The sequence below is a fragment of the Neovison vison genome, chromosome 7 (genome assembly GCF_020171115.1).
Source record: "Neovison vison isolate M4711 chromosome 7, ASM_NN_V1, whole genome shotgun sequence".
Classification (NCBI taxonomy): Eukaryota; Metazoa; Chordata; class Mammalia; order Carnivora; family Mustelidae; genus Neogale; species Neogale vison.
The window spans coordinates 181,217,075-181,240,791 of record NC_058097.1 but is presented as its reverse complement, the minus strand read 5'-3'; the positions used below and the strand labels follow the sequence as shown (position 1 = coordinate 181,240,791).

Genomic DNA, 23,717 nt, shown 5'->3' with positions numbered 1-23,717 from the left:
AGAGGGCAGAAGAAACAATACCTTCAGTGGAGTAATGTGATGTTTGGAAGCTGAATAAAAATGTTAACTGCTTCCAATCTCAAAAGCCTCTCAAATTTGGGCAACCAGAGATGCCAGAGCCATCCCCAAACCACCACCACCCAGCACTGTCACTTCTGTGTGATTATAAACAAATCACCTTCCCCAATCATCAACACCAGCACCCATGTTTGTGATTACCTAAAGCCTATAACCAACAATTCAACACCAGCAACCAAACCCCCAAGGAAAATAGCTCCTTCCCTAATACTCACTATCAACTTTGAGATATTCTTGCATATTAAATTAGGAATGAGAATTTTCAAAACAAACAACTCTAATTTTGAACATATTTCAAAGGTCTTTTGAGCAAAAAAGGATACCTATGTTTACACAGTAATGTCAAGCAGGAAAGGAAAAAGGCCTCATATGCATAAACATCATTGGACTGGCATTAAGCCTCTCCCAGTCCAGCTCAACTGGAAAAAACGCCCCAAAGAAACATTTACAATATGTCTTTACTCTTTAGTGTTTGGCTTATCTGTTTAATAAATACTTATGAAAGTCAAGATTTTGATTTTATTTTTTATTTTATGATGAATTCTGCTATTTTTATGATCAATTGCTATATGATGTTATCTCTCAATTTACATGGCGCTTCTAAGATATAAAGAGTATGACTCAAATGGCACTCCTTGAGAAAATTATCCAAAATTCAACCATGTGGAGGCATGTCGGGGGAGGGGGGCACCTTTATTTCATTTTCTTTTTTTTTTTTCTTTATTTTTATTTTTTTTTTCTTTTTTTTTTTTTTTTTTCTTTATTTCATTTTAGACCAAAGACTTCACAAGCTTCATCATGCTTTGACCTTTCGGCTGAAATCTTTGTTACTGAAAAAGAAATCGCAGGACTGTAGTTTTCCCTAAGTCAGGGAAGGCACAAGTAGGGCTTGCCAAAAAGAAAAAAAAGAAGAAAAAGCTATCTAAAAGTCTTACTTGTAGTTTCTGGAAAGAGGTCAAGCAGTATATATAGAGGAAACAGAAAGCATACCCTTACTCATTTGGGGCTGGGTCTCTTCATCCACATCCAAATCTTCTACATCTAGGAAATTGTCTACCTAGAAAAGGAGTAACATCATTGTTATGTATATTAGACCTAATGAAAAAGTGCAATTAAGAATCAATGAATCCACTTCCACAGCATTCAAAGTGTGCAACTGAATCCACTTTTCTCATTAACTTTTGAGTCCCAGCTAAAGGTCTTTGTGTTCACTGTGTTTTCCCAGAGACATCTGAAAGAAGCAGTAAATTTGGAAGTTGGCCTGGATTTCGTAGGCACCATAGTAAGATCTCTATACTGAAAGGGAAAGAACAGTCTGAGGAGTTTTTGAAAAGGGACTTTGTTCCCAGATTCTCTCCCAGGATATATACCACCGCCGAGACAGTCCAAAATAGTCTCTACTTTTTGTTTTCATTTTATTGCTTTTGCTTCTCAAGCAAATGATGGTGGTGGGTCTGGCTATTACCATAATGGGCTTTTCACTCTACAGAGTCAGAGAGAAGAAACTAAAGAAAGCAAAAGAGAAAGGTTCATTCGAAACAAAAATCATCCTGCCCCAGGTAAATCACAAAAGAGGTGAGCGGGGCCAAAAATCAAGTGTTCTCTCTTTCCAGCAAATAAAACTGAAAATTACTTCAAAGGTAAAAAGCAGAGCAAATGACCTTTACAGCCACAATAGCAGCATTTCAATGAAAGACTATTCCACGTGGAATACTGCTTTCCACAGCAAGCTGACAATGAGACATTTCATATTAACAAAATGGTAACATTTCAGACACGAACTAATTCATCTCACGTGAATATCAAAGAGTGTAAATAAGAAAATGATTTCACCACCGGCACAAAGGAGACCTAGCAGAGTAAAGGCGTAATGTCGAAATGCCTTTTATGCTCATGACCTAAAACGTGTTCATAACAAAATACCATAAAATTACAAATTTAGATCTCCTAAGTGGAATTCAAAACATAGCCTAGGTCTTTCTTCCCCTAGCTCTACACCCCAGACCATGGCTCTTACATACGAATTACAAATGGTAGCTTCCATTGCTTGCCCGTACATAACTGCGGTTCTTTCCTGGCATCCAAGTGACAGCAAAAATTTATCTTCCCCACGATGGTTTTAGTGCCAAAACTGCTAAATTGTCATTTCTCTTGATGGTGTATGTTCAGGGTGACTGGAGTCATGTTTCTGTACTAAAGAACCCATTCCATTTGCTAAGCTTTGAGGAAGAAAGATCTGGAACCCAGCCAACTGAACATAGTTTAAGATATTTAAACACCAATTAAAAATCATATATATATATGAGAGAGAGAAAGACAAAATCTGCTAAATTCTCCAATTTTGTATGAGAGACAGCAAATGGGTCCTTTGGGATTTTTTGTTTTGTTTTCAATTTTTTGTATTCTTTGCCATGGAAGAAAACTGAATCATCCCTTACCTTCACCTTTCCAGCCCGATTCAGATCACCTTGAAAGGAACTGCCAACTTTTTGGCCTTCATCTATCACTATCTGAAAAAAAAAAAAAAAAAAAAAAACCAGTGAGGACATCTTGATGAGAAAATGAAACAACCAAAAATAAAGGAGCTGATCTTGTAGCCCTTCAGGCAATAAAACTCCCCTTCCGGTTTTTGTTAATTAGCTATGCATGATGGACCAGATCCACTAAACCATAGTAGTGGTCAGGGAATAGTTTCAGGAGGTCTGACTTCTACTTGTGCCTGTAGACTAATCCACAGAATAACCTAGAGTAAATTACTTAACCTCAGTTTTCTCATGTGTAAAATAGGAACACTCCCCACCTCATTACCCCACCTCCCATTCCACCCCAATGAACCTCTCAAGGACAAACCAGAGAATGCTAATACAACATTTTCAAGTTATTAGGAAACAATATCATTGAACAATTCATTGCCTCTCCACATGCTGGTTAAAGACTCAACAGAAAATGCCATTCCAATTGCCAGCGATAGCCAGTATAAAGTGAATCCTCTAGGGGAAAAAAAAAAGTTCTGACAACACCTGGGTGGCTCAGTTGGTTAAACATCTGCCTTCGGCTCAGGTCATGGTCCCGGGGTCCTGGGATGGAGCCCTGCACCAGGCTCCCTACTCAGCTAAGAGTCTGCTCTCCCTCTCTCTCTCTACTGCTCCCCCTACTTGTGCTCTCTCTCTGTGTCAAATAAATAAATAAAATCTTTTAAAAAAAGAAAAAGTTCTGGTCCCATAATCATCTCATTGGATGTTAAGTTCTGGAATTAAAAAACTGTAGGCCTCTGCCATACAGAAACACTTTTCTAACACAGAAACTTTTGTTCCCTCATATGAAACCACATCTCAAATACAATTTTGTCCATGATAACACAGGAAGACATGATGAGCTAGAAAATAGAAACTGGGGCACCTGGGTGGCTCAGTCCTCAAGCATCTGCCTTCAGCTCAGGTCATGATCTCGGGGTCCTGGGATGGAGCCCCGCATCGGGCTCTCTGCTCAGCAGGAAGCCTGCTTCCCCCTCTCCCACTCTCCCTGCTTGTGTTCCCCTCTCGCTGTGTCTTCTATCAAATATAAATAAAATCTTAAAAAAAAAAAAAAGAAAGTAGAAACTCAAATGTTGTAAAAAATACAACAGCTTCCACTAGAGTTCCTTGAGAGTCAAAAAAAAACCATAGCTAAAGAGAATATAAATATTGTCTATTAAGTCTTAAAGATTAGGAAGAGAGCATCCAATATTTAATAACAAAATCTTGGAAAAAATAAGATAACAGATTTTACTTTAAGAGATGAATCCAGAGCAGATAATAGAAACTCCCATTTAACACAGAGAATTATAAAAAGCAATTCTTTCGTCCCAAATAGAGGACAAGCTAAAATATGTAAATAATTACAAGAATTTTTAGATGACAGTTCCTTAAAGGAACTTAAAAACTTGGGGCTAACCAAGTTACCCCCATAAACACTGGCTGCTGAAATCATAAAATGTAATGATGATTTTGGGGGGTGCCTGGGTGGCTTAGCCAGTTAAGTGTCCAACTCTTGGTTTAAGTTCAGGTCATGATCTCATGAGTCCTGGGACTGGGCTCCACGCTGGGCTCTGCACTTTGTAGGGAGCCTGCGTGAGATTCTCTCCCCCTGCCCCTCCCCCAACTCTCACTCTCTCAAATAAATAAATAAATAAATCTTTTTAAAAAAGGAAAAAGAAATATAATAATGACTCTTAATAAAGTTTCCCAATGGCACTCCTTCCAGAATTAAGAATCTGAGTTACTGATCCAATAACTGTCCAATGTTTCTTATGTTTTTACAGTTTCTTTCTCTTTTTAATTCATAAAGAATGCTCTTTTTCCTGTTTCCATAAATGTGCCATGACATTACCTGTTCGTCTTCTGAACATTGTGATGAAGTATGAAGAAAGACGGCTTTGTTTCTAAGATGATGATCGTTTGGTTCATTTTCATGAGCAAATTTTACTGAAGGAAATACGTTTTCTGAAGAATCAGTTCCAAATGCTCCTCGTTTGGTCACATTATCCTCTGAAATGATAAATTACACATTAGAAAATATACAAACACCCAGTCTTGCTTATTTTGCATTTCCTGAGTCTTTCTTCCCAACAATAACAACAACAAATGCTCTTCAAAGTCTATAAGCAGAATGCTTGAGATACTGAGCACTCTGAACTTTATAAAATTTTTTCTAAAAATGCATAGAACGATAACACTATTTCATTCACTTTTCAACAAATACTAAGTGCTTACTATTATACCCAGCACTGTTCTCGGCCATTGTTAAAAGGTCAATGAAGTACGGTATTTGAAAAACTCTTAGGCATTAATTATCTCATTTTTTCTCTAAATTTGAAGGGAGGTTTTCCTTATATGGAAGCAATGTATGCGTGATTTTAGAAAGTTTTTAAGAGAAAAAATTAAAATTAGAAATAATTCTACAAAACAGAAAAGCTATAACAATTTTTTTCAATGGCTATTTTTCTCGTATTTTATCTGTGGATCCATATACTTCTAAAAAGCAATGTTTGACTATCCTTGACTATTTAAAACTATAAACAATTAATACTTTTGTACTAAATCTATGCATATTCATGATTATGTTCTTAGGATAAAGAAAGTCCAAGATTAATCCTAAATTAAGAGATTGAGAAAATTATGATAACATGATGCCATTAACAGAAATGTGGGGGATAAATTCAGATGAGAGATAATGAATTAAGCTTTGATCATGTTCATTTGAAGTGCCAGTAGAAATTGTGAGGGAAATGTCCCAGAGGCAGCTGCAAATGCAGGCTAAAATGTGGGAGAGATATCACAGCAATAGGTAAATATCTGCTAAAAATCACACTGAGATAATGGTTTAAGCCATAAAACTGCTTCCTAAATTAGAATAAATCATTAGGGTTAACATTTATTGTGTGTCAGATACTCTTTTATGAGCACTCATAAATCTCATTTAAAGCCTGCAACAACCCTATAGGTAGTTACCATTAGTACCCCCATTTTACAGATGAGGAAACCAAGGCCTACAGAGAGGTCGAGTAACTTACTCAAAGTTACATGGCTAGTGGGGCACCTGGGTGGCTCAGTGGGTTAAAGCCTCTGCCTTCGGCTCAGGTCGTGATCCCACAGTCCTGGGATCCAGCCCCGCATTGGGCTCTCTGCTCAGCGGGGAGCCTGCTTCTCTTCCTCTCTCTCTGCCTGCCTCTCTGCCTGCCTGTGATCTCTGTCAAATAAATAAATAAAATCTTTTTTTTTTTTTTTAAGATTTTATTTATTTATTTGAGAGAGAGACAGTGAGAGAGAGCATGAGCGAGGAGAAGGTCAGGGGGAGAAGCAGACTCCCCATGGAGCTGGGAGCCCGATGCGGGACTCGATTCCGGGACTCTGGGATCATGACCTGAGCCGAAGGCAGTCGTCCAACCAACTGAGCCACCCAGGCATCCCAAATAAAATCTTTTAAAAAAAAAAAGTTACATGGCTAGCAAATAGTACAGTGGGGATTTGAAGTCAGGCCTTTAGACTCAGAATCCACACTCCCAACCACAGTTATGCCAAATAGAGTAATATAGCATATAAAGGCAGAGTCCTAAGAAAACAGAAGAATGAAGCAGAAAAAAGACAAAGAAAAAATCCTGGTAAAGAGACAAGAGAAGTGTACAATAGCACCAGAAGAACCAAGAGTGCATAGTACATTCCCAAACCAGAAGTAGCTTACTGCAAATGACCAGAGCAAATGCAGGAATCTATGTAGTGATCAACAGAAGAATGATAAAGAGATTCAAAAGAGGTCAAGTGGCAGAAATCAAGGAAGAAGCAGATTGGAGAACCCTGTTCGATCTCCTTATGGTACTCCACCATGAAAAAGCTCCAGGGTCACAAGGACTGTCTGATCTGTGAGCTTTGTAGGCAGGTATCTGCTAAAGGCGTTAGAAGACAGCCTAACCCAGCCCAGTAGCCAGGCTTGTTTCTCTTGAGCTGTTAATTGCACGGCTTCAGAGTCCGTGAGATTCTTGTTCACAGCCTGGTGCAACTCCAGAGTCCTTTGTTTGCTTCCTTCTACCCCATCACCGGCAGAGTTAAGACATGTGGGGGTACCTATAGGACATGAACACAGAGATACTGCTGGAGCACAGAGGTAACGTAACCTAGTCTATAAGCCAGTGAGGGAAAATGCAAATACTAACTGCACCACTTTCTCTTTAAAAAGAATTAAGAAATAACACAAGTTCAGGCCAGCTCTCTCTACTGACTCTGGCACCAACATCTGTGACTCCTAATGCTTTCCACAGGCACAGGAGAAACTCTAATGTGAAGCACTAGTCTTGGCAGGGGGCAGTGAGGGAACAGAGGGGTAGGAAGGGGAAATTGCCGAGAATACTGCTAGAGTAATCGACAACAAAAAATTCTCTTCAAAACCACAGGCTGAATGCTTGAGGTACTATAAAAGACCAGAGAAGTGAGGTAGAGAAGGTCATGGGACTTCTCCTCCTGGACTTTTTTTTACAGCCACAGAGGGGTCCTACATCAGTCCTAGGGCCAAGGTAAGCGATGGTAGCAGGGTGGAGGGAGATAAGCGTAGAAACAGGAGGAATTCCTCAAACTCCATCAAAGTTAGAGGCCAGAAGACTACCCGTGACTACCTGTCATTCTTCCTCAGCGCACTGTTCTCATAGGAGGTGGAAGTTTCCCTTCTCCCTGCTTATCCTTTATGTTTGGCACAACCTCAAACTAGTATTGACTAAGAAAACACTATGTCCCAGCACACTGTCGTAATAGTCTATTGACTTAAGAACCTGAAAAGCACAGCGATGTCTGGGAAGAACAGATGCTCTGTAAGGACAAGCTCTATTTATTCTCATAATCACTCAATGTACACCTCTGCCATTTCCAATAAAACACGCAGGTTATTTGACAGATAACCCGATGAAACTCCTTCAAAATAAAAAGCAATGTATCACAAAGTCCCAGGTTCTGATGCCGACGTTGGACTATTGTTGGGGTCTCAGATCTAACAAAATATTCGGCTCATCCTTTTAAAACTTTGTTTTGTAAACATAAAGCTTTCATTTAAAAAATACCAGAAGATTCAGAAAAGAATGTGTTCTCTCTCTGACAGAACCTATAGTTGAGGCCTCCTTCCTGAACCTTGAAAATCGTTTCACAAGAATATATACTCGATCACTCCAAAGACCCAGAAGTGCTTCTCATAAAGGCTTTTATCATTTTTTTTGAAAAAGCAGCAAAATATAAATCTCTTGGCAAAATAAAATAGGAAAAAAAGTTCTTTTTTTTTTCAATATGATAATGTCAAAATGGCAGATGTTGGCACAGCCCAGAATCCAAAGTGGCCTAAAGCCTGATCAGAGAGCCAGCTGCTGCCTCCTAGAGTTATCCTGGTGGCATTCCAAACGTGCCACCCAAGTGTCCGTCTCCTCTCCTTCTGTTTCTGTGTTCCACTGAGCCCTTTCCCCCCTTTCATCTTATCCCTAATGTTCCTTGCTTTGAAATAAGTGTCAGACATAATACACTTTAGAAATCTAGCAGCAATATTTCAGAGCACAAGTAGGTTACTGAGACCTGAAAGAGAGTTTCTTTGGGTATTTCTGAGTCAAAACTTCAATACAGATAAAACAAAGGCTTTTTGTTGTTTTGTTTTGTTTTTTCCTCTCCTAAAGGTTGCATTATTCTGAAGCAATGGAATTTCAATTTTCTTTTGATACCAAACAGACACGCTTCCAACAGATCTCCCTTTCAAGGCCACCAACTAGACCCACCGTGTCTAATTTCAGGCCAAGGAAAAAGATTTCACTCCTTGAAAAGGTCGAAACCACAGATGCCTCGATAAATTAAACACTGATCGCATATTGATTGTATAGCTTCTGGATGAATGTGACTGCTTTCAGAGAACTCCATTTTGGAAAAAAAAAAAAAAAAAAGTTTTAAAAATTCAAATCCATCCATACAAAAGTCAGATTAGACTAGACCCCAGGTGTGGAGAAACATCACTGCACTGGCAGGAGAGTTTTCACAAATCAACACAACCAGCATCAGAATTCATGACCAAATCCCGACAACAACCTCCAGTGTCTTTGCTTCTGCACCAGGGTCAGTGGCAATGTAAATCAAGAGCATGTTCTCAATCATGAAGAGATATTGACCATGTGGCTAGAAGGAAAGAAAACTTCTTGGGGGAAAATTCTGTGCAACACTGGATATTTGCAAAAAGCCTTCTGCAAAGAGAATAGGGGCTAAGCAATCATGCTGATAACAAGCTTGGGTACTTTGAAAGTCAGGGGGTGATTTTCACATTATATTCCTAGCCTGGAGCAATGTTTCTCTGGACAATAATATTTGCTCTTTATTTGTCCAGCCAAACTACTTCACTCCACTGCTTCTTGATCACATGCTCCTTGGTATCCGGCCTCCCCTGGAGCGATAGTCGTTAGGATTAAATAAGCAATTTAAAAACCAATCAATCATAAATCAGAATAAATCCAAAGAAGCTAAATTCAGCAGACAAATGTTTTGTCTAAATTCCCTTCGCAGTGTTCTGAATTCCAACTGTTTTATGTTCTTCATTTGAAAGGGCACAGGGAAGAGAGGATTACCTCAGCCTGGCCAGTCAGGAATAATTGTGCTTTCCCCGAGGCTGGATGATAATTGACTCATTATTCACGGTCATAGCTCTCAAGCTGCCAAGACACAAATGCACAACCCTGGCCCAGAAAAAAAATGTGTGTCAAAGCCCAAGATGAGGGGCACAACAGCAGTAAGTTAACATTGTTGAAACATCCAGTTTTAGGTACTCATAGAGAGAAAAATGTGAAGAGAGTGTAAAGTGGTTGAAAGTTGATTTATGGGAAGAAAATCCGAGTGGCCGTTGAGTCATACAATCCGTTCAATCTGGAAAATTATACTCCAGGCATCAACTATATGCAAGGTGACGAAGATGGGGAGCCCCAGTCCCCGCCCTTACAGAGTTTACACACCAAGAAGTTAACCCAAGTATGCCAACCACGAGAAGAGAATACAACCATGGAAGACAATGGAAGGGAGTCCAAGGTAAGAGAATGGCGAAATCACAACAGGTTTGGGAGAATCACAAGAGGCTTCACATAGGCATGGAGCATCTGAGTTGGGCTTTGAGAGACCACAACAAATTTCAACAGGCACGCACTGCTGAGGTTATCCCACAGAGGGAAAATGGCATGAACAAAGCCCCCAAAATGGGAAATCAAAGCCCCTGAGGAAGAGACACAAAGTATTCCAGGAAGAGGGGAGCACACGTGCTGTGACACATGGAAGGGCTGATATTTGGAGGGCCTGACAAAAACTCTGCAGTTTATCTAGGCCTTGGAGAGTCACAATTAGAGCTATGCTCACAGGAGAGGAAATGGGTAGAATGGAGCATTGTAGACCAGACACTGGAGTGAGCAATAGGAAGTCGAGGGAGTAATTCAGGTAAGAATTAAAGGGACCCTGAGCAAAGGATTTAAGAAAGAACTCCCTTTGTGAGTTCTTTTTTCATCTCTGAGACAGAAATGAAGACATTATCTCCAAGTGGTTATATTTCCTCCCTGTAGATAACTCAGAATATTCACCTTATCTTCCCACTGGAATCTGTACTATTCTTCTAATTTGGCACACCCTAAGTAACTTTTTTTTTTTTTTTTTAACAATCTCTGTGAAGATGGAAGTAGATAATACAGCACTCTTGCAACCTGTGAAAAGGATTACACTCTGGTGCAAAAGAGGCTACACATGTCACCCCACAAGATAAGCTCACCTTCCCAGTGGATTCAGCCATGGAAGTGAGGTGGCCCGTGGTAGCAGCAGATAGGGCATATTTGAACAGAGCTTTCTTTAGCTCCCAGAATCCTTAACAGGGTGACCGCTGCTGCTGACATTGTCTACACAAGGTAGGATCTTGTTACATCCAAGAAGTTCCTTTCTTTTTCTATCACAATCCTTACCTACTTAAAACTTCCAAATCTATGCACATACACTTCATTTTCTTAGTCGGAAATATGAGGACAGACAAACAGGTCTCTCCTCATTCTTGAGCCAAATCCAGAGTCACAAGGCCATAGACTCACCTAGTGAAAAACTTACAATAAACATCTAAGTATCCATGAAGAGTAGCTCTACTTCTCCATTAATGACGTATAATTTATGAAATTCACTTATTTTAAATGTACAATTCAATGATTTTTAGTCAACACAGAGTTGTGCAACCATCACCACAATTAAATCTTTAGTTCACTTCCTTCACCCCAAAAAGGTCTCCGGGGCGCATCTATAGTCACTCCCTGTTCCCACATCTAACTGCAGGCGAACCATACCACTAATCTACTTTTTATAGCTATAGATCTGCCTTTTCTAGACCTTCCATATAAATGTAATCATACAATATGTGGTCTTTGAGCCTGACTTTTTCACCTAGCACACATCTTTGAGCTTCACCCATGGTAGCATATATCAGTACTTCGCTCTTTTTTATCTACTGTGTGGAGAGATGCCATTCTGTTTTTTCCCTTCACCAGTGAATGGACAACTGGGGGCTTTCCACCTCTTGTACCCCCTTGATTCTGAGGCTGAGTTTGATCAAGGACCACTACTGCTAACCCAGTTCTGTGCTGTGCCACTACAGGATGAAGCCAAAACAAAAGACGAGGACAGAGTTCCAGCCTCCCTCCACACCCAGACAATGGGAAGAAGGCACATACTCAGTGAAGCTGAAACTCTCTCATCATCTCTCTTCACATGGTCACAGCCTTACAATGAGGCCATTCTATTATGTAGTCCTGTTTTCTTCAAATTTATCTGAAGTCACCTGAAACCACCTTTCTTATTGTTCATTGTCTATCTCTTCCCAGTAACGTAAGCCTAAGGAAAGCAGGGACCTCTTGGTCAGGAAATTACTCACAGTTCCTGAAAAGGAAAATATTCATTCTCCACTCCAAAGGGCATGTAACATTTAAGACCGAACATAGAGTGATGCTCAACCTTTCCACCAGGGAGTTCACTGTGTGAACTGAGCTGGAAGATTCAAGGAAGAGTTAAGAAAGCTCTAAGATGGTCAGCTCCACTCAGGTCATGATCTCAGAGCCCTGCACTGGGCTCTCTGCTCAGCAGGGAGCATTGCTTCCCCTTCTTTCTGCCTGCTGCTCTGCCTACTTGTGATCTCTCTCTCTGTTAAATAAATAAATAAAATCTTTTTAAAAAATAAATAAAATCTTTAAAAAAAAAAAAGGAAAGAAAGTTATAAGACATGGCCTTTGTCTATGAGACACATATAATTTATTCTCTTAAAACTTGTACTCACTCAAAGGCACAACATTTTGCATATCTTTCAGCCAGCATTTCCATGTCTAAGAATTTATCCAAAAGAAATAATTAAGTATGTGGGCAAAGATTTCACTACAAAGCCAAAAATGTCTAATATTTTCCCTTGAAATTTTTTACTTAATCAAGGCCTCAAATTTTTGCATATCTTTGAATTTCCATGTGTAAAAATGTATCCAAAGGCCATAAATAAGAAGGGTACAAAGAAAAAAAAAGCGTACAAAGATGTAGCTACTGAAAAAATAAATAAATAAGGCCAAAAGCATTACTAGGAACCTACAAGGCTAGCCATGTCCACGCCTCAGCTGCCCTCCATACCCTCTGACCTCAGCTCCCCCTCTCACCCTTGTTCCTGCCACTCAGGCCACAATGACCTCTTCCCTGCTCCTCAACCAGGCCCAGCGCTGCTGTCACCAGGCCTCCACACTGGTTGTTCCCTTGGCCTCAAATGCCTTTCCTTCAAGAATCCGCGGGCTTTCCTTCATCAGCTCCTTCCAATCTTCACTCACATTTTACCTTCCCAAGGAGGCCTAACAGCATCATTCTACATAAAAATGCAACCCTATACCTCCCCACCAGCACTCATGACCCTCAGATCCTGCTCAGTATATTTTTTTTGTCTTTACCAGAACAGTTACTATCTTCTAACATACATATTTTTCTTACTTATTATGTTTACTGTTCGTTGCTCTCTCCCCCTGCTAGGATTCAAATTCCCTGAAGGGTAATGACCTTTGTCTCTTTTGGTCACTTATGTGAGCATTACTTGGCACACAGTAGGTGTTCAATAAACATTTACTAAATGAATGAGGATAGACAATGCAACATCATCTGTAATAGCCAAAAATTGGAAATAACTAAATGTCCAACAAAAAAGAGAAGGGCGAAATAAATTAAAGCATATCCACACAATTGAATACTTTGCAGTCTTTAACAATTCTATTAAATTATCATATTTATTAATTGGGAAGTTCATAATACATTATGTGAAAAAGCAAGGAACAAAAAGTATGCATAGTATGATATCACTTTTATACAATAATTATAATAAATTTACTGAATATATAAATGAATGAAAATATTAGATTGAGACTTACTATAATTTAGGTACTGTTAATATAAATAAATATAAAAATATATGTGTGGTTTTTGTATATATGATTATTTAATCCTAATAACACATCTGTGTGGGGCGCCTGGGTGGCTCAGTGGGTTAAAGCCTCTGCCTTTGGCTCAGGTCGTGATCCCAGGGTCCTGGGATCAAGCCCCACGTCGGGCTCTCTGCTCAGCGGGGAGCCTGCTTCCTCCTCTCTCTCTGCCTGCCTCTCTGCCTACTTGTGATCTCTGCCTGTCAAATAAATAAATAAATCTAAAAAAAAAACAAAAAACACATCTGTGAAGTAGAGGTTATTATACCCATTTTACAGATGATAACACTGAAACTCAGAGATTCTAAAAACTTTCCCAAGACCACCTCATTAGGAAACAGCAGAGCTCAGATTCAAATTTTGGTTGTCTCTAAGTCCCATGTTCATAGCTAATAAGTGCATCTATACACAAACTAATAGAATAATTCAGCAAGGAAGTATACACTCATGGTTTATCTCTAAGATACAGGATCACAGTTTTATTAATTAGTTAACTGGATACCGCTTTAGTTGTATGAAATAGACACCTCAAGTAAGCATGGCTTAAATGAAATAGAAGTTTATTTCTCTCTCGTGCATTAATACAGAGATGCAGAGAATCCATAGTAACATGGTTATTCTGCTTCCAGAATTATTCTAGAACCCAGGCTACTTCTTCCTTTCTGCCATCCCTAGGGCACCACCCTTCTCCAACATGGTACACAATGGTGCACGACCCACTCTTGCTCTATGCAAGAGGATAAAGAGGAGAAAGTGTGTACCTCTGTTCCCTTCTGTCATTAGCAAAGGCATAGTTTAAGCTCTTTTATCAAGGAGGCACCAAAACAGAGCAGCTCAAACAGGAATTTCATTTCTCTCTCAGGTAATAGTTTAGGGCAAGTGGGCAGGCTGTGTTCCATGAGATGGTCCAAGCACACAGGCTGGCGGGATGCTGTGCCATCCTTGGCACATGGCTTCCATCTCTGTGTCTTAGGATCACTCCCACAGTTGCCTATTTCCGGCTGGGAGAAAAGGATTAAAGGAGCCTAGGCCATGTTTCTTGAAGAGATCACCCCAGAAGTTACACCTATCAGTTCCCCTCCCTTCTTATTGGCACGAACTTGGGCAAACAGTTATACGCAGCTGCAAGGAGACTCGGGAATGTCATCTTTATTCTGAGGGGCCATGCGGCAGCTAAAAATGTTACTGCTATAGAAAAAGTGTATTTTTTGTTTGTGTGTGAGGGTGTGTGTGTTCATGCCTTTTTATTTTCTTACTTTCCTACCATGAACAAAAAAATAAACTTATCTGTAGAGGTGAAAAGCACTTTATCTAACCAAGTCTCTTCCAATCTTTAATCTAGGGAGAATACCTACAAGCATCTCCTTCCTTCTTAAAAAGTTGTTCCTAGAAATACTAAGAAAAGAATACACATGCATACATAATATCTCACATTTACATTTCTTTATATTGTAGACACAAGATTCTTTTAACATTCAACTTTGATGTCCCTCTTTTAAATCCTAGTTATCTAATCATAAAATTTTACATCTCAATAAGTTTTAAAAGTACCTTTTATAAAATTTATAAAATACACAGCAAAAAAGGTACCAAAAGCACCGAAATTACTGGAGTTACACTTCCTAGAAGTACAGGCGACAACATACCTTCATGCCTATGTGGTCTCCCAACACTGTTGCCTGTGCACTTGCCAATGGCAAAATGCTCATAAAGAACATAGTTCTTCCAGCAATAACACAAGTAGCCAGATTTTCGCTGTGATGGAATAACTCTGGCCCGTTCACACATGCTCTACAATCCTTCAGACTTGGGACAGAATATACGCTAATCCAAAGCTCACCTTAAAATTCTGTAAGCAAGTATACCCTGTTCTCCCTATCAGAGATCGGAAAGATCACAGTAAAATTATTCCTATAACCCATCATTCTTTGTCTACTGTCGAAGTTCCTTTGTAAATAATATAAAATGGTGACATTAAACAAAAAAAAATTATGGTGAAAGTAAAATAATAGTTCTTACTCCCTGGGCAGGGCATGTAAGCTCTGATTTCTTCATGAAAGCTGTGGACCTTATTCCTAGGAAAATGCAGCACATACAAAAGCAGAGAATTTTATGGAACACAAACATTTCCCCCTTCCTCTCCTTGATCTCATTCAGAACATATTTCTGAAAGTTGGTCTAGAAGTCAAGGCTCCTGGTCCATCCATACACTAGCACTGCTGAACTAAAATTTGGGGACCGATTCCCCAAGAATCCACATTTTAATAAGTTTATTAAATGATACTTGAGGTAAGACTCCCAAGGAAAGGTTCCTTGGAGTAGAATGCAAAAATTGAGAATTAAAAAGAGAGGGGGGTACAGGCTTCTCATTATAGAATGAGGAAGTTCACAGGAATGAAAGGGACAGCGCGGGGAGTAGAGCCAATGGAATTTTAATATTGTTGTATGGTGACGTAGCTACACACGTGGTGAGCACATTACAAAGCACAGAGTTGCTGAATCACTATGTTGTACAACTGAAACTATGTAACACTGTGTGTCAATTATACTTCAATTAAAAAAAAAAGATGTAGTATCTGATATCTTTGTCAAAGTATATATATAAATACCTTTGCTTCAAGGTTCTGTGTAGACATACTATTTAGTCTATCCACCAGAGGCCAGTGTAGGATTATTCCCTGAACTGTGCAGTCTTACACTGTACGAGAGACTCTATACATAGATACTACACCATATATACCGCACAGAGTTTGTTTTGACTCGACCAAGGGTGTGGCCAGCGAACACTGTAAACAATACTTTTACCTTCTTTATATTGTAGGTTCAACATTTTTTTTTTTTTTTTTTACTATTTAACCTTGATGTTTCCCTTTTAAATCATAAATAGCCTCCACAAATAAAAACCACACCGGAGTACATCTTTTTAAAACCTACCAAGTACCTTCATGTATATTTCATCGGCTTCACCTCACAACCATATGAGACATACTGAGCAGGCAGAATTATCCCTGATTTACAGATTCAGAGAGAATAAGCGGCAGGCCTGCAGTGTCAAAGAATTAATAAGTGCCTGGACCAGGTCTTCTGAATCCTAAGCTCAAAGAGAACCCTTTCCATAACACTGGCCCTGCTCGCAACAAAATGAGAAATAAAAGGGCAGTACACTAAACTGTTCATAAAACCAAATCCCATCAACCTAAAAAATCTTCCTTCACCCTGAGATCATACCCTCCTTCTGCCTCCCTACACAGTGATACATCAACTTAAGACAACCTTTTTTATGCACACAGGTTGGAGAAAGTCAGGGAATGAATGCGAGGTTTTTCTACCCTTTTACAAATAAATGCTTTTTAGGAGTTTTCAAACTGCCCAAATTTGCAATAATCCAGGACCCATTCATTGGTATAAAGCATTGGGGCAATGCAAGAACACACTTAAATTGTACATGTCTCTCACATTCCCTCATTTTTTTTTTTCTTTCAGTGCTCTTCAGGGTGTCCCTCATTTAAAAAAAAAAAAAAAGCTTGAAGTCAAAAAAGGAGAAAAAACAGTCTGAAAAATCTACTGTTCTAATCATTCTGATTTCTCGTTTTTAAACTCATACAGAGGGTTTATTCTAATCTAAAACTGAGTCCCTCAGACCAAAGGCAATATTCTGCATATTGTTTTATCAGCACTATGTAAAGAGTGGTTAGTATTAGCTTACCAACTGACCTCTAACTATAGTGTGCTTGACTGCTAGTGTGCCTTCACACATCTAGAGCATTTGAAACGCAGAGCACACAGAAATAAGTAAGAATGACGTATCAGACCAGGGACTCTGTCTCGTTCATCTTCTATTCCCAGATTTTAGCTCAATGCCTAAAATACAGCAGGAACACAGTCAATACGGAAATGATTTCAACATGTGCAAGAAGAACTGCAGTGACACTTTAATTGGGGACTAAGCCTAATACCCAGAAATTAGATGACTGTCTACAAGTCACACAAAGCATAATTGACGGAGGAGAGGAGGAAAATGTGGCACTTGATCCACAATCCCTTTTTTCTAATCAGCAATCCATACACTATAAAACCTAAGGCAAAGTCAGGCTAAGCTCAAAAAACACATGAAAATGGTATGATTCTTCTCTGTGTTAAAGAAGCAGTGGGCTTCAAGGAGAACGAGTTAACTGGTGCCACTTAAATCTATCTCATCTGGAGGGAATCCAAGTAGGAGGGGGAAGAAAAAAGACACTAACAATCTCAAACTACACAGACTGTGGTTTGATTGTCATACAAAGAAGATGTGAGTTTGGCTGCAATAAAGTTTCCTGTTTGTATCCCTTTGGGTTTAGCTGACCATTTCAAAGAAAATATTATTGGTCTACGGCTGAGAGATTCCAGATTTGAAAGCCACACACATTTGAATACAGACCCATTCAACTGAATCAAAGGATACAGTCTTAAAACCACCTCAGTTCCAAGCTACACAATTTACTCTTTCTTTTCAAGCGTAACAGTACATTTAACAATGAATAATAAAAATAAAGTCTCAAGTTAAAGACCAATGCATACAAAACAATGGTGCACTCACTCAATATTGTTTTCATCAGCCTCTTAAAGGCTGACTGTGACCATCTTTAAAGTTTCTTTGGCCACTAGCAGTTTTCTGCTTGTCTTTTGTAGAAGTTCAAGATTCCATTTGCCTGGGACACCTGGGTGGCTCAGTCGGTTAAGCAGCTGCCTTCAGTTCAGGTCATGATCCCAGGGTCCTGGGATCGAGACCTGCATCAGGCTCCTTGCTCCACGGAGACACCGCTTCTCTGCCTCTGCCTGCCTCTCTGTCTGCCTGTGCTCTCTCTCTCACTCTAACAAATAAATAAATAAAATCTTTTTTAAAAGATTCCATTTGCCTAAGAAAATTTACCTCTCTCATTTACATCCACACACAAAATATATATAATATATACATGTTGAAAACATATACAGAGAATCAAAGAAAATTATTCTTTATTTGTAGGCCAACCAAATTAAAAAGCTCATAATATTTTATTTCACTGAGAAACAAATTTATTGCAACAAAATACTATGCGTTAAAAACGCTGCCAAAAATAAATTTAAAGCTTATAATTCAAAATGTTGTAAATACTTAAACATATTTTCTCTCCTTTATGCAATTACACCTGAACTATAGCAGGCACAGAAAACAAACGATTATCTATGGGCCAAATATTCATGGATAGAATATGAATCGTAACAACCACAGCTGAACATTTACGCTAATATCTCTGAAACAAAATAGCTTAATCAGCTCAAAATGCATCGTAATTTGAGGGGAGAAATTTCCTTCTATCACGAACCAGTGGTTTTCTGTGTTACCTAATTTGTCAATTTGTTCCCTAAATGTACTGATTTAGTGATGACAAAAGGAATAGAGAAAAAAATGAAAATTGCTTAATTACAGTTTACAGCTGTTCCCCCACAGAGACAGAGTAGGGTAGTGCTGCTGGGGCTGTTTCTCCCACCAGGCTTGGCTCTGCTAGTAATGATTTCACTTCATGCAACATTTTTTCCTCCTTCAGCCTTCTAGGTGGTTTTTGGTACTGTATTTTGATGAAGAAGTCACATACATATGGCTACGGATATAAAACCAATATAAACTGTCTTTCTGTTCAGGGTCCTTGCAGGGCTCCCTAACTCCAGTGTTTCTCCCCTCCTTTGCAAAATCACTTGCAATGTCTGCTTCTCTGTGTGGGGGACTGCATTGCCAGAACTGTAGTTTCAAAACTAGTGGAGCCAAATTACTAGGTAAGAGCCTTATGAATGTAAAAATTCCTGGACCCCTCACTATAGAGCCTCTCATTTAATAAGCCCAGGATAGTTGTCTAGAAATCTTTAGTCTTTCTTTTTTTTTTTTTTTTTTTTTTGGAAAGCTTTAGTCTTATATAAGTTTGATTTATATCAATATAAAACCATGTTCGGGGCGCCTGGGTGGCTCAGTGGGTTAAAGCCTCTGCCTTCAGCTCAGGTCATGATCTCAGGGTCCTGGGATCCAGCCCTGCATTGGGCTCTCTGCTCTGCCTGCCTCTCTGCCTACTTGTGATCTCTATCTGTCAAATAAAATAAATAAAATATTTAAAAAAAAAAAAAAAAATATATATATATATATATATATAAAACCATGTTCTTTTTTTTTTTTCCCACTCTTTTTAGCAATACACACACCAAAAAAAGAGTCAATGAAAAGCTTCGACGGGGCTTCCTTATTCTCTCCCTTGAGATGCCAAGATGCCAGACTAATTAGTGGAGTTTTTTAATCACCTGGTTGCTTTCATTAGCAAGTCCTCCTAGGATGCCTCCTACAACTTTCCCTTGAGGTTAACATCCCAGTGGCCTACGTCTTCAGTCGAAGGAAGGTGGCTGCTATTTGCTGGGCTGTTTCCACCGTGGGCTTCACTGTTAAACTCACATTTCCAAATGTGCCTCCCAAGCAGCCTTTTTTTTCCCCCCTCGGTGTGACTAACGTAAATTTTTTTTAAAAAAGGAAAAACAGAAAGACACTGCGAATGGCCTGTGAACTGAAAACACCACTCAATATTCAGTAGGGAATTAAAGTGCCTGATAACAACCGCCCAGAAACTGGGGCGTGCGTGCCACCTGGAAGCAGAAAGCTGGCCGTTCGCTCCAGCTTCCTCTAGCCGGCGATCTGCCAGTTGCAAGGGCATCAAAACAATGTTAAGCCCGCTGGTCTCTGTCTAATACCGACTGAAAACAACCGCAAAAGGCTACACAGCAAGGATTATTTTTTGTTGTGGTGTGTTCTTTTACGAGTGAGAGAAAGCTGTTTTTTACGCTCCACTGAAATTTCTTTTCTGCTCTGAGATTGGTAAGAGGGCCAGCTGCTTTTGCTATTGTTTTCTCTGTGGTATTTTTCAACAGCCTACCTTAAATGCATCCTTCAGACGGGGAAAGGACTCTCTGTACCCCTATGGAACTTTAAAGATGTGTTTTTCTAACGTTCCCATTCAAAACAGCTTTGGGGACCAAAATGATATGTCAGCTTCGGAAGTGTGTTGTTTTATGCGCCGTCACCACTTTCATTTTTAATTACATTTTCTAGAGGTTGTCAAGCACGCGGAGCGATATTCCTTTGCCTGAACTGACAACTCAAAACTTATCAGTCCAGAGGAGTGAAGCAAATCCCAGCTCAGGATTCTAAGCTCTTGACAGAAGTGACGCCCAATAAAAAAAGAAACAAAAGCCTCCTGGAAACGAGAACCGTGGACCTTTGAACAGGTCCCTTTGCCTCTGTGGGCTTGGCCTCTCCCAGGCAGGACACCTGTGACTGCTCTTTGACTCTTTCTTCTCCCTTGTCCAAGTGCCCTCAGGGTCTCATTAGCCTTCCCTGCTTTCCTTGTCCCCCTCTTCTGGTCCATATCCCTAAAGATGTATTTCTGTTCAGGGTCCTTGCAGGGCTCCCTAACTCCAGTGTTTCTCCCCTCCTTTGCAAAATCACTTGCAATGTCTGCTTCTCTGTGTGGGGGACTGCATTGCCAGTACTGTAGTCTCTCAAAACTAGTGGAGCCAAATTACTAGTTAAGAGCCTTATGAATGGAAAAATTCCTAGACCCCTCACTATAGAGCCTCTCATTTAATAAGCCCAGGATAGTGTCTAGAAATCTTTAGTCTTACTTTTTAGTTCTTCTTCTTCTTTTTTTTTTTTTTTAAATCTTTAGGCTTATACAAGTTTGACATTGTAAAAGTCTTTTTGATACTCAGCCAACTTTAAGAACCACTGGTCTCTAGCAGATCTGCCCAGTAGCAATAGAACATAAGCCACAGGTGTGGTTTTAAATTTTCAAGCAACCACATTTTCAAAAGTTTTGAAAGTGAAGTTAATATTCATAATGTATTTTATTTAAGCCAATTTTCCAAAATATTGTCATTTCAAATGTAGTTAAAATAAAAATGTTATTGAGGTATTTTACATTCTGTTCTCATACTAAGACTTCACACCCCTGTGTATATTTTGCATTTATAGCATATCTCAATTCAGATGTGAATTTCTCATCAGAAATACTTGATCTGTATTTGTAGTAGGCAATCCCTCTTTCTTGAGGAATTTGTTCCAAGACCTTCAGTGGAAGCCTGAAACTACATATAGTACCAAACCCTATCTATACTGGTTTTTTCAAGTACATATATACCTATGATAAAGTCTGATTTATAAATTAGATACAGTAAGAGATTAACAACAATAAAGTAGAAATAATTACAACAACATACTATAATAGAAGTTTTGTGAATGTGGTCTCTCTAAAATATCTTATTATACCATATTTACCCTTTTCCTTCTTGTGATGATGTGAGATGATAAAACGCCTATTGGAAGAGATGGAGTGATATGAACGAGGCAGCAATTGTGATGTAGTGTTGGGCTACTAGGACCTTCTGATGATAATTCAGAAGGAGGACTATATGCTTCCAAAGCCTGATTAACCACAGGTAAGTAAACCATACAAAGTGAAACCACAGATGGGGGGGTGGGGAGGAACTACCATGTATTTGACAAACTTTACATTTGAAAAAATTGATTCACACATCTAAGTTGTCCCAAACACATTTAAAAAGTTTTCCAGTAACTGAACTGAGTAGCAATATTTTTATTTAAGCTTAAACTAATTAAAATTAAGTGAAATTTAAAACTCAGTGAGCAGCACTAGCCACACTTCAAGTACTCAACTGCCTGCCACATGGGCTAGTGGTCCGTACTAGACAATGGGACCTAGTGATCACATCATATGGTAACTGTACCTTCCTGAAATTTGCAATGGTGACAGAGCATTGGCATAGCGCCTTATAGAACTAAATGTGAATAAGTTAAAAAAAAAAATGGATTATACTCTCTTATGATTACGTAAGATTACTAAAATCTAAGATAAATTGAAACCTATTTAGAGGTTTTGAAACCCTAAGTGTTTGGAACAATCAAAGGCCGGACCACCACCAGTTTATAAATCCACAGGCATTGGCCATTTGTCCTGAATGTCCTACCCTCAGGAGGAATTTAACAAGTATGAAGGAAGAGGGAGATAGAGTCAATGGGCTTTTTTTTTCAAAGACGCATTGAAAGAATAATAAAACACTAAAATCACAAAGTATTGCAAGTGAAACGAGAAGAGCATCAAGAGAACTAGAAATGAAATCACACATCAAAATCAGAAACAAAATCTTTGATCTAGATACAGGAAAACAGGTTAGAGTAGATAAATACAGCAGTGCAAAGAGAGCTGTTATGTGGTAATAGAGAAACTGGCAGAATCACTGAGGAAGGGTCCTACGTGTTCTAAGATTAAAAGGAGAGAATGAAAAACAAAGAATTAGTTAACAGTTAGTCATAAAAATCACAGTAGATTCATTTCAATTTCCAAACTATTTTAAAACAGTTGGCAAAGTGGGTAACTTTAATGAAAATTAATCATGCAGCCTGAAGAACAAAATCAGAACAATGACAGTGTGTGTGTCTGAGAGACAGACACAGAGAGAGAGATACCTTAAGATCTGGGTATAACTACTATAACCCTCTCCCAAAGGTTTCTACTATATGTAACAAATGGACTTGAAACAATTGAATGTCCATTTCTAAGTCACTGGCTTCTTAACTATATAATTTCTGTGTGACCACAAGATGAGTAGTAACTAACACTCTAAAAACTGGGAGCAGATGGCTCCCAAATCCGATGGTGCGGTAATCTTGGGTGTGAAAAAAGTTAGAAATAACTCTCACCCTTACTAAAACAAGGCTCCATCTCCCACCTCCACCATATACTATTTAAAGAATATATATTGGTACTAAAACAAATGGAAACATGATCTAAAGGACAATCAACAATGGAAGCATTTTTAACATCTTTCAATTTGGCTCTTATCTGCCAAAACTTCCTGCATTCTATTTTAATTATGTCTTAGGACCCAAGGCAATTTTTGGTTCAGCAGTTACTGCAGACTCACTATGGGCATCCTCTTCAATGGGTAGATTATACTGTCTTCCCCGCCCAAGTCAGGGCTGTATGTCCCTCTTATGAGCTCTCACAGAATTCTGTATTTTCCACCATTCTGGTACTTATCATACACTCATGTAACTTTTTGTCTACTTATTCATCTTCCCTCCTAGATTATGAGCTTGAAAACACAACCTATATCTTATTTTTGGATCCTCATCACCTAAAACAATACATAGACCATTAGGAGACACAGATTAATGAATAAGTGAATAAAGGCATTAACAGAAAATCAAATACGTTTTCACATCTGTGTTTTTATAACTTAGGCAAATGACAGAAATATGTCAGACAAAGGAGGGGAAAGAGTGTTTTTCCTTTAGATGGATAGTTTAAATCATTTTTTTAAAAGATTTTATTTATTTATTTGACAGACAGAGATCACAAGTAGGCAGAGAGGCAAGCAGAGAGAGAGGGGGAAGCAGGCTCCCCGCTGAGCAGAGAGCCCGATGTGGAGCTCGATGTGGAGCTCGATCCCAGGACCCTGAGATCATGACCTGAGCCAAAGGCAGAGGCTTTAACCCACTGAGCCACCCAGGTGCCCCCAGATGTATAGTTTAGAAAGACCTGCAAATTAGGGATGTCTGGGTGGCTCAGTT

At 39.1% G+C, this 23,717-nt stretch overlaps 1 protein-coding gene across 4 annotated transcripts in view; it reads right to left on the bottom strand.

Moving 5' to 3' along the window:
• Positions 1-23,717, bottom strand: part of LOC122912848 (intraflagellar transport associated protein) — a 91,161-nt gene that overhangs the window by 45,311 nt on the left and 22,133 nt on the right. For 3 of the 4 annotated variants that reach the window (XR_006385679.1, XM_044259101.1, XM_044259100.1), the window contains 3 exons: positions 4,447-4,604; positions 2,517-2,588; positions 1,069-1,135 (listed from right to left, as the gene is read on the bottom strand). Coding sequence is in view for 3 of the 4 variants with exons in the window: in XM_044259101.1 (XP_044115036.1) it covers positions 1,069-1,135; positions 2,517-2,588; positions 4,447-4,604 (297 nt within the window). In the remaining variant the exon portion in view is untranslated. The remainder of the gene's footprint in view (positions 1-1,068; positions 1,136-2,516; positions 2,589-4,446; positions 4,605-23,717) is intronic. The other variant, XM_044259102.1, reaches the window with a different exon arrangement.